The 11,438-nt window shown below is 37.2% G+C and overlaps 1 protein-coding gene across 1 annotated transcript; it reads left to right on the forward strand.

Moving 5' to 3' along the window:
- The first annotated feature begins 1,583 nt into the window (after window positions 1-1,583).
- LOC126377586 (ATP synthase subunit gamma, mitochondrial) lies at window positions 1,584-8,645 on the forward strand. The gene is made up of 7 exons (XM_050025396.1): window positions 1,584-1,673; window positions 1,850-2,023; window positions 3,761-3,839; window positions 4,764-4,821; window positions 5,824-5,981; window positions 7,255-7,419; window positions 7,920-8,645. The coding sequence occupies exons 2-7, from the start codon at window positions 1,860-1,862 to the stop codon at window positions 8,184-8,186; spliced, it is 891 nt and encodes a 296-aa protein (XP_049881353.1). The 5' UTR covers window positions 1,584-1,673; window positions 1,850-1,859; the 3' UTR covers window positions 8,187-8,645.
- Window positions 8,646-11,438: the final 2,793 nt, after the last annotated feature.

The following is an 11,438-nucleotide window of genomic DNA, read 5'->3' on the forward strand; positions in this document are numbered from 1 at the left end:
AAGATAAATTATTATTATTGGGACGGTTGGAAGGTGAAGGGAAAGGCCTTTGCCCAGCAGTGACATAATTAGCAAATAGAAAAAAAAATTCAGTGCTGGTAATTATTTTTCAAGATAATCATTTCTTTAAAAACTTAAATTATTTATTATCAGTGTTCAAGGTAGAAAAATCGAACAGAGAAGAGCAATGTGAGCTGGGTAGATGACATTGCCAAATTATTGTTCCAATTAATAAATAGAAAAAAAGGGTTTGTCATTTATTATATCTGTTTGTTTTTGTTACCAAAGTGTGGCGTGGCCCCCGTTGAATGACAAATTGCCAAAAAATATTTTTGCGCATGAGGTCAATCAAGGCTTTGGAAGGGCCTTCAAGAGGCTTTCGATCTAAGTGTTTGTCGACAAGCAAAACTGGACAGCTGACATTATGCTTTTAAATATATTTTTTAAACTTTGCCATATATTTTTGACTTGTTGTTCTCGTAATATCTAAAATTAACAAAATATTAATAGCTTACAACTGGCAAACATTATAAATAAATTGGCATTCTGTCAAACCTCCTTGCTTAACTATTTTTTATGACATAACTGGTTTAAAAAATGAATGAAAATACATGTAAATTTAAAGGAAAAACAAAAGACATTTAAAACCTAACTAGATATTTATTCTAAATATAAATTACATATAAAAACATCTGATCTGTTGTTATTATGTACCATATAACACCTTATACTATGTTAGGCAAAGTTACAGCAGCTATCTATTCAGCCCATTCGTCTTCTGTCGGCTTATCTGAAGTGTCTTCTGGTTCCATCATTTTTGATAAAGACTCTTCTCCGCTTTCGTCCAAACTCTTGAAAAGGGAAGTCAACAACTTCTTGTTAAGATGATCAGTTTGAGTTAATTCCCTCACCGGTTGCTCTTGTCTCGGTTGTACTTGCTCTGGGTTATTCGTCACTGTATTGGCGGTATTATCTGGGGCTGGCATCTTGGATTACGTTGGGAAACACTTTTTTGAAACTTACGACGCTAAAAACGCTGGTCAACAAAGACGTAGTAATGAATCATAAATATTATGCAACTCAATAGAATTCATACCATTTCCAAGGTAATGTTGTACAACTATATTACTATTGAATTTTATCGGATAATACTAAAATATTCACGTTCCGTTATGCGTGGTGTTTTTGACAGCTGCTCTAGATTGTCTATTTGATAGACTATTTTATCCTATTGCAGTTAGAATTTTATTTTTTGAGTGTTTAATTAACTTGATTAATATATAAAAAATGGATTAAAACAATTTTTCAGAGTACAATTATAGAATATCATTTTCACATTAAAAATTTCTTGCGGCAATCGAAACGTACTATGGGGCGTGATAAAGTGCGTTCAATTTTACTATTATTAATTTAACAACAAAATTAAATACTAATGAATGGCTTTTGACAACATTTTTAGTTTAGTTTTAGGTATAAATATAAGAAAAATTGTATATAATACAAACGGAATGAGAAATCGTACATAAAATTGAATATAGAGGCAGAATTTTATACTCGAAATCTTAAAGTCGCGTTCACTAAAATTTATTTTTTTGCTGGCCTCCCTGATCGACGTTACCGACCAGCGACATTTTTCGTCGGCTGGTGTATTTTACCGAAAAGTGCCCATAAAAGTTAGTATTTTGCTTTAAAATCTTTATAAATTCTCCTAATATACAAGTGCAATTGTGTTATTTCCATGAAAAAAGTATAGTTTACGTAAAAATTGTGAAAGATAATTCAATGTCGAGTCTTACATAACTTGGACATAACCTGACTTTAACATCTGATTTCGTTAATTTTCTTGCAGATCAGTGAAAATGTTGGGCCGTTTTGCACCAGGGGTGTGCACCCAGGTGGTTGCTGTGAACGCTCAGCAACAACAAAGGAATATGGCTACTTTGAAGGCCATTTCCATCCGTCTGAAATCTGTAAAGAATATTCAGAAGATCACCCAATCTATGAAGATGGTGTCAGCTGCTAAGTAAGATCTATAATACTTATTTCCCTAATTTGTATTTAAAAAATATAAATGTGTTGCCAGCCAGCATTCAGCCCACTCTAAAGTGGTAAAACTAGCAAAGAGGTTTTGACCACAAAGGTCCAGTAGTTCCATTACCACAATAAAACTATTTGGTGGATGGGCTGATTGAAGACAGAATGATGTAGGTATGTTATGGACTAAAAAATATTGAATTGAATCTAGTCAAATCAGATACTTTTTACGAAACATCAAAAAGAAAGTTTTCTTTGGAGTTTGTATGGAAATACTGCCCTTGGATGTTATTAATAATAGCAGTCAAACATCATACCTACTTATTATTACTTAATTCATAAATAAAATAACTCAAAAAGTAAAAGGAGATTGATTTTGGATCATCTTAAACTGGCTTCTGTCTAGATAGCATTTTATAAAATTATCTTGACCCAGTCAAATCCCCTATTCCCAGTAGTTTTACTGGGTAGTCTTACCAGTTGAATTATCTTACTCCACTTAGAACAGGTAAATTGATATACATATACGAAGCAGTTTTAATACTAAGTATCATAGTGGAACTGAAAAGCAGTAAGAACTAATTCTCACCATTACTTATAATGAATGTTAGTGACTTGGTGGGGTTGTCTTAAATAACTCATTCTCCTTCCACATACACTGTTTCTTAAATTTAAAAATACCCATGAAAAACTCTTTACTTATTAGGAGTTGCATATAAATTTAACAAATTCAACAATAAAATCATAACTTATGGTGGGCTTATCCATCATCATCATCTCCAGAGATCTGCAGTTCCGGGGAATGTGTCCAAAGTGGGAATGTTGCCATTATAAAAAACTTTAATAGTAAGGACACTGGCTGCTTTTCTTTTTCAAATTGTTCTTTTTTGTGCTCTGGTCTTATCTGTTCTTTTTACTGCCAAATGGAACATCACTGTACATCTCTAAAAAGATCTCTACTTCATGTAGTTTGACAGTCATTACAAATAATACATTACCATTGTTTTTCACTTAACATTTAAAAATAGATTTTTTTTTAAACAATTTCCATACACCCACAGTACATAAAAAATAAAAACTTCTGTGGTCACCAATGGTGTGGTCAGAGCTAAAAATTATCAGAAGACAACTAGATAGTTTAGTTTTGAGCTCCTAAGAGGCATCATTATATTGTCATTGGTAGCCACATAGACATCCATCTTTTTTAGAATACCTACCTACATAATCTTACCTAGTACTATTATAATAGGCTACTTGACAACCTAGTCAAATGAGATACTTATTAGGAAACCTCAAAACTAAAGTTTTCTTTGGAGTTTGTAAGGAAATACTGATACTAGATTAGTTATTTGAAAGAAAGACACATTTATTACTTCCGGACTTCACAGACACAGACAGACAGGTACATTACATTCAACACAGGACAGAAACCACACGGAAATGAATACACAGAAAAAAAAGAAAAAAACAAAACAAAAAGAAAACCAAGATCAAAAATCATTATCAAAAAAAAAAGAAGAAAAACAAACCAAAATCATAAAAATAATAATAATAAAAAATAAAATAAAAATAATATTTGATGTCCAGTCAATACCCTATTCTACCTTACATCATTGTCCATAATTTAAAGTATGTGAATGACACTATAATGAATACTAGAGCCATCTTCTTTTTCAAATTTTTAAAGCCATTTTATGGATTGAATATCATCTTTGTTCACTTCCAGGTACACTCGTGCTGAACGTGACTTGAAGGCTGCCCGCCCCTACGGCGAGGGTGCCATTCAGTTCTACGAGCGCGCTGAGGTTTGTTACATTCACAATTTATGTATGGCACACCCTGGACTCTTTATACAAAAAGCCTTACACAGACACTACACATTACGTATACGCGCATCTGTGTGTGTGTGTGACATCTGACACTATATGATTAGAAACTAAAGACAGAGGGGGGTGATTTTCTTTTCTTTTCGCTTTTTTTTTGGGTTTACCCAGCTCAGCCACTTGTGGGGAGTAAAGCGTTGCCGTTCTATATGTAGTAGTGTTGTGCTGATTATTATTAAGTGCTCAGCGGTTAAGGAAAACATAGTTTCCGTGAAAGGAGTTTTGGAAGTATATGACTTAACCCACCTAGCCTGGGTGTCTAAAGTATAACTGATTTTCCCTTTGGGTTGGAAAGTCAGACAGGCAGTTGCTTCTATAAAAACAGGAAGAAACATGTCTGTAGAAAGTAAGACAGTAAGAATCAAATCCAGGTTAGGAAAGGGTATTTGAATTGTACCATGTACCTGTACCATGACAGTGAACGAGATGACGCTAGGGAGATGATGATGAGGTTGCTTCTGTAACCTGAAAAACTGTCTGTTCAGTACGAACAAGGGAAGTATTGAAATAGTCTTCTTGATTCAGAATTGTGGTTTTAATTTGCAATTATCCATATTTGCTACGATTTGAGATGGATGTCCGTTGAGTGCGGTGAGTTGAATGTGTGGAGAGTGAATCGTGTGTGACTGCGATTGGTTCGCGTGTATGACGTGGTATGTGACGTGTATGACTCGATACAAGTGTAGGGTCGATGTTGCGTCGACATGGACACTGTCAAATCTTCAGCGGACTCCATGAATTTTTTTTTTTATTTTTATTTTAACGGTATAACACCAGGGAGATGGTGACATGTTTTGTTGATGTTTTATTGCAATGGTATTTAAATAGTGACACATTTATTTTCAGGTGGCTCCCCCTGAGGATGATCCCAAGGAACTGTACGTCGCTATGACGTCTGACAGGGGTAAGAACCATGCTTTGGCCATAGAATAAACAATATGCACAGAAGAGACACTCCATCTGTTTTTTTCTTATCCTCTGAGAAGAGATGGATAATCGACAGGCGTATTAAATTTATGGAACACACGTCAATTTTAGGTAGAAACAAGAACCCTCTCAAAATTTTACATTGTCTAGTAAGCAGACAGAATTAAATTGACACCACACAGGAATTCAGTCTGGAATAGGCTAGTTTCCAACTAGTCAAATAAGTATCTTTTTACTAAACGTCAAAACACGAAATTACTATGAAAAAGCACACTGTGACGTCATAGAAAAATGTGACAAAATGTCGCACTTATTATTACGTTTTCTTGATTAAAATTCATAAATGAGTTACATAGAAAAAAAGTTTTTCGTTAGTTTTAGATCTAGTAATCAGAATTTTATAATTTATCTTGAACCTAGTACACAACCCAATTAAATTCTGAGCAATTAAGTGTATGTATTTGATTTGAATCAGCCATTATAAACGTGCTCTATTATTTTTTTTACTATTTTCTGATTTCTTCAATACAAAAGTGCTACTCATATTAGTCAACAAACGTAGCTTTAGGCCAAAACGCCCGAATATCCGATCGCTGTTCATCATCATCATCATCATCATCAGTCCATTACCTATTAACGTCCCCACTGCTGGGGCACGGGCCTTAAACCATCACGCGGGCCCAGTGCGGATTGATGGTTATTAACGACTGCTAATGCAGCCGGGACCAACGGCTTAACGTGCCTTCCGAAGCACGGAGGAGCTCGAGATGAAAACTTTTTTGTGGTCACCCATCCTTTGACCGGCCTTTGCGAAAGTTGCTTAACTTCAACAATCGCAGACCGAGCACGTTTACCGCTGCGACACCGAGCTCCTCAAACGCTCCTCGAGCTCCGATCACTGTTCATAGCATTCCAACTTACGCTAATGATGTAACCGCCTTCTCCGATTGCTGCAACAAATGGATCTCTCTGACACCAGGTCTCTGCGGCGCGGTGCACACCGGCGTGTCGAAGGTGATCCGCAACCGCCTGAGCGAGCCGGGCGCGGAGAACATCAAGGTGATCTGTGTCGGTGACAAGTCGCGCGGCATCCTCCAGCGGCTCTACTCCAAGCATATCATCTCGGTTGCTAACGAGGTGAGTGTTTAGCACGAAGATAAATTATTAAAATGAACTTCACTGATATTATGAATTAATTTTGTGGAGCAAAAATAAAACCACCATTTTTGTATACAGGGTGTTAGTGACATCGTAACGAATACTCAGGGGGATGATTCAGACTATGATTCTGAGATAATATCAAGTGGAATTTTCCGTCGCAAAATTAATGTTTTTTTTTAGATTTTTTAAAATTATTTTCAATCCTATACTTTTGCGATGGAAAATTCCACTTGATATTAACTCAGAATAATCAGCTCAATCATCCCTCCCAGTATTCGTTACGATGTCACTTACACCCCGTACAAGTACATACGGTAGCCATACAAGTAGGTATGGGTGTTAGTGACACTGTAACGAATACTGAAGGAGATGATTCAGACCATGATTCCGAGTGGATATCAAGTGGAATTTCCTGTCGCAAAAATTCATGAAATTATTGTTTGTTTTTTTTAATTATTTTTCCATACTTTTGCGACGGAAATTTCCACTTGATATCAACTCAGAATCATGGTCCGAACCATCCCCTTTAGTATTCGTAGCGATGTCACTAACACCCTGTATAGTTAAACAGGAAGTCTCTTATTTATTACTTTTTTATCCCTAGTACATAAGTATCATATTTTACAGCTTTGGATACATGTTCGGTTTGAACAGTGAGGAGTGTTGAAATCTTTTGGGCACCCAGAAAACTCAAATACGTTTTGCTAATAGCCCAATTTATTTTCCACGAGACTTCACTACTTGGACGGACAAATGGGGAGCGCTCTCACCCGATAAAACTTTGGTACCGGGCGCGAACTTCGGCTAAGGGCGTCGTCTGAACGGATTGCATTTGAAAGAACTTATGCGCACTGCTAGGGAGTGGAATTCTCTGCCGTCTTCTGTATTTCCGAATGCATATAACACGGGTGCATTCAAGGCCAGTGTGAACAGGCACCTTCTGGGCGAGGTCCAACTTAGGCCTCGTCAATGCCTTCGGGCAAGTCTGGGGCCAAGAGCAAACCCGTCAAAGGTGAAAAAAGAACTAATCAACTCCAGTGAGGTATTAGCCCAAACGTGGATGCTCCATACCCCCTCCGGTTGATTGAAAGGGAAGCTTGTCCCCTCAAGTGGGACGTATATAGGCTGTTTATGTGTGTTATGTTCAAAGAACTACCCGATAATGCTTGACTAACCTATTACTTGTGTGTGATGAATAAATAAATTTAATTTAATTTAATTTAATTTTTAACTTGTCCGGTCTCCACAGATCGGGCGCCTGCCTCCGTCGTTCGGCGACGCAGCGAGGCTCGCCAACGCGATCCTGACCTCAGGCTACGAGTTTGCGTCCGGCAAGATCGTTTACAACAAGTTCCGCTCTGTCGTCTCCTACCAGCAGTCCGACATGCCGCTCTTCAGCCAGAAGGCTGTTGAGGTCAATTACCAGTTCATTTTTTGATAAATTTATTTAAAGTGTAAAAAGTACATAATTGAATAGCATTAGCTTTAGTTACTTTATCTTCTTCTGTCGTGTGGTTGTGAGGTGGGTTACCGACTTAATGAACCCTGGTGTCAGGGTTATTTATTATTGACCGCCAAAGCTCCCTAACATGACTCGTGTAGCGACTTACATTTGTGAGTGGTAACTGGGACCAAGCGCTTAACGTGTCTTCTGAATGGTCAATTATGGTAATCTATGAAAAAAATATTCTGATCAACTCAGAGTCATGGTCTGAATCATCCCCCTTAGTATTCGTTACGATGTCACTAACAACCATACGTACTTGTATGGGGTGTAAGTGACATCGTAACATCTGAGGAGGATGATTCAGCTCATTATGGACTTCATATCCAGAAGAGTTAAAATGTTGCCGAAATGATCAAATTGCCATCCTAAAGATTTAGTCAAAATAAAATCTCATCTTCCTTTTCCAGAGCGCCCCAAAACTGGCGACCTACGACTCTTTGGACTCCGACGTGGTGCAGTCCTACATGGAATTCTCTCTGGCATCCATGCTGTTCTACGCGCTCAAGGAAGGCGCTTGCTCCGAACAGTCTTCCCGCATGACTGCCATGGACAACGCCTCCAAGAACGCTGGAGAGATGATTGACAAGTTGACTCTGACCTTCAACAGAACTCGCCAAGCCGTGATCACTAGGGAGCTCATTGAAATTATCTCTGGTGCCGCCGCTTTGGATTAAACCTCTTCAATTGGGATCGGGGTGTTCAAGGTCAAGAATTTATGGTTGAAAATGGTGGCTTTTTAAAGGATTAGGGATAAAAGTGTTCATATAAGATTTTTCGAAAGAGGTACTTCAATAGTATCAATGAAAACAGTCGAAATCAATCAAAAATGCATCAAGCTACCATAAAAATTAAGCATTTCCGATCCCGAAAAACGCGGTTTTAAAAAACAATACATTTAAAATTTTGAATTTAAAATTTTGGAACTGCCGAATCATGTAATCAATAGTAATTTATTATGTACAATCGAAGTCGACATTCCCGAGCCGATATTTAGTGGTTCTGTACTACTCACACGACTTCACGACACTGGCTTTAAGACCACAGAATTCGTTAAGTATTGGCTCGAATAAGCCGTGGTAATAACCTTGTTATGTAAGGATACAGTGGTGGTTAGCAATAAAGTATTGTTTAGACTTCCTGTATTTTATTTGCACTTACCTCCTTAATTCCGCCGCGTGCGATCGCACTCCTCTTTATCTCGCTCTAGCAAATTATGGTTCCGAGTAGCAGAAAAGGATAGAAGCATCGGAAAGTGCGGTTGGCTAATAACCCAACAAAATTACGTTGACAGCACACGTCACGGTTTGCATACCAGCGAGATACCTTTTTGATTCGCCCGGGTTATTCATTCATTTACTCATTCTTCTTAAAAGCTGTCAATCATCCGTCCCTTTCCTTTTTGGCGGATAAGAAAATGACGGGTATAACTTAAAATTAGGAGATGTCTGCAGGAATCGGGGCCAATTTCAACCTCTGGTACGGAAAGTCTCACAAGCACACTTACATACAGAAAAACCAAAGTATCGGATGCATTTTTTTTATTTCAAACTTACTCGAAAATTCATAACAGTCTTAATAATAAAAATAATCTAAAATTCGTGTGATTTTGTAACGAATTAGACAAGTGAATCGTCATAGAAATATAATACTAAGTATTCGTTGAAATTTACAAATGTTTAATCAAAGAGCCACTGCTGATTTTTTATTCACAAGAATAGTAGGTAACTTTGACCTTTCTGTGTAAATTATATTATAAATTAGATAGGACATTACACGTTACGGACAAGTCTAAAAGTGCCGGCTAACAGAAAGTGCCGGTTAACAAAAATGTGTGTCCTTATGGCACTTATTACTCTAGGTTTTGTTGAATTAATATTTTCAAAAAAAGAACTCAGCTCATTTGGTGCTAGATGAAATAAAAAGAATATTTTAGTGCCGGAAATTAAAAAAAAAGGAAACTAGTTTTTTATATTATTCTTCAGCAATATCATGGCTATTTCAATGACAATACATTCGTATTTCTATGCTCAATTCTGCAAATGATTACTTCAACACATTCTATCTTCGTTACAACTTTCAAACAATTTTCACATAAACTTAGCAGAATTGAGCTATTATTTTGGAGCATTTTTACTATACAGTAGGTACAATTTTGCTCATTTATTTTGCACGAAACATGACCATTTACTTCGGTCACTAAATTATACATAACTTCATAAATATATTAGTTTTCGTTTAACGTCACCTCCGCTCAAAACACCTAATATAAAATCTATTACAAATGGGACTAAAATGCAACACTACATCATCATCATCTTCCTAGCGTTATCCCGTTTTTACAGGGTCCGCTTACCTAACCTGAAGATTTGACGGGTCCGGTTTTTTATAGAAGCGACTGCCAGTCTGACTTCCAACCCGCGAAGGGAAAATCAGCCCAGTACAGGTTAGGTCACATACCTCCGAAGATGTATTTCTCGGGAATGTGGGTTTCCTCACGATGTTTACCAACACTATAGATATAATGTAGTTAATATGCACTGGTTATACAAATTCGTCACCGACCAACTTAATTTGACAAGATTAAAACTATCTCCATCTCTCTCTTGCACGTATTGTAAGTGAAGGACGACACTAGTTTAAAAGTTGTCAAACTAAAATTAGGTTAAGTTTGTGTGCGCCCGAATAGGCAGGCGCCATTATCATTATCTCCCCACCATATATCCAGTTTTATACCAGGAATACGCGTACACTACTTGGTCCTGGTTGGTTGGTTGGTGTGCTGCCGCCAAAGGATGTTTTTCGGGGTACCGAACAGAGCATAGTACCCCGCTAGTCACGAGTTGTCAGTGTGACTAGGGATCGACGATCCTACAGTGTTGTGTTGGAAGTTGTATATATGCGTCTTGCTGTGTAAACTTCGATATCGCGTTTCACGACTGCTTGAAGACTGCATTATTGAATGTGGCGCCATCTGCTGCATGTGAGCGGAACTAGGTGGCCAAATAGTTGGGTCCGCCACAGGGAGCGCTAAAACCTCTCATCTGATAAGTAACGTGTGTTTAGTACCCACTAAGACTTAATAATACTTTCAATATATTGAGAATGTGTGCGAGTTTCCACTGTCTGTAGTGTTCTTTAAACGTCAGTATTTAAAATTAACATGATCTAACAAAAACGACTAATATCAAAAATATTTAGCTATGCAGGCTATGTGAATTATGTGATATAATACACTTTTGGATACCTCATAATATTTACCAACTATACAGGCTATTAGTGACATCTTATCGAATACTGAGGGGGATGATTCAGACCACGATTCTGAGTTAGTATCAAGTGGAATTTTCCGTCGCAAAATTCATATTTTCTTTTTGTTTTTTAAATTATTTTCAATTCTATACTTTTGCGATGGAAAATTCTACTTGATATTAATTCAGAATAATGAGCTGAATCATCCTCCTCAGTATTCATTTCGATGTCACTTACACCCCATACAAGTACATACTAGTAGCCATACAAGTACACGTGGGTGTTAGTGACAGCGTAACAAATACTCAGGTGGAAGATCCAGACTATGATTCTGAGTTGAATCAAGTGGATTTTGTATACTTTTGTGGCGGGAAATTCTACTTGATAACTGTGCGAGGGTGTCTTGAAGTGTTTGTTGTCGCCAGCTGAGTGGCCGCCTCTATAGGTAGAGTCATGGCATAAGAAGTCCAGGTATGCTCAATCCTATGACAAGCCGCCATTGCTAGCCCATTGATGGCGTAAGTCTTATCATTGTGTTACTATTAAATTGGTATCTCCAACATTCCGAGGACGTCAATTTTATTATTGAAAATTAAGTAAATTACTGACTAAAATATATTATTTAATTACTATTACTTGTCACATATATAAAAATCATTAGAACTGTAAGTAAATCT

The sequence above is a fragment of the Pectinophora gossypiella genome, chromosome 23 (assembly GCF_024362695.1).
Source record: "Pectinophora gossypiella chromosome 23, ilPecGoss1.1, whole genome shotgun sequence".
Classification (NCBI taxonomy): Eukaryota; Metazoa; Arthropoda; class Insecta; order Lepidoptera; family Gelechiidae; genus Pectinophora; species Pectinophora gossypiella.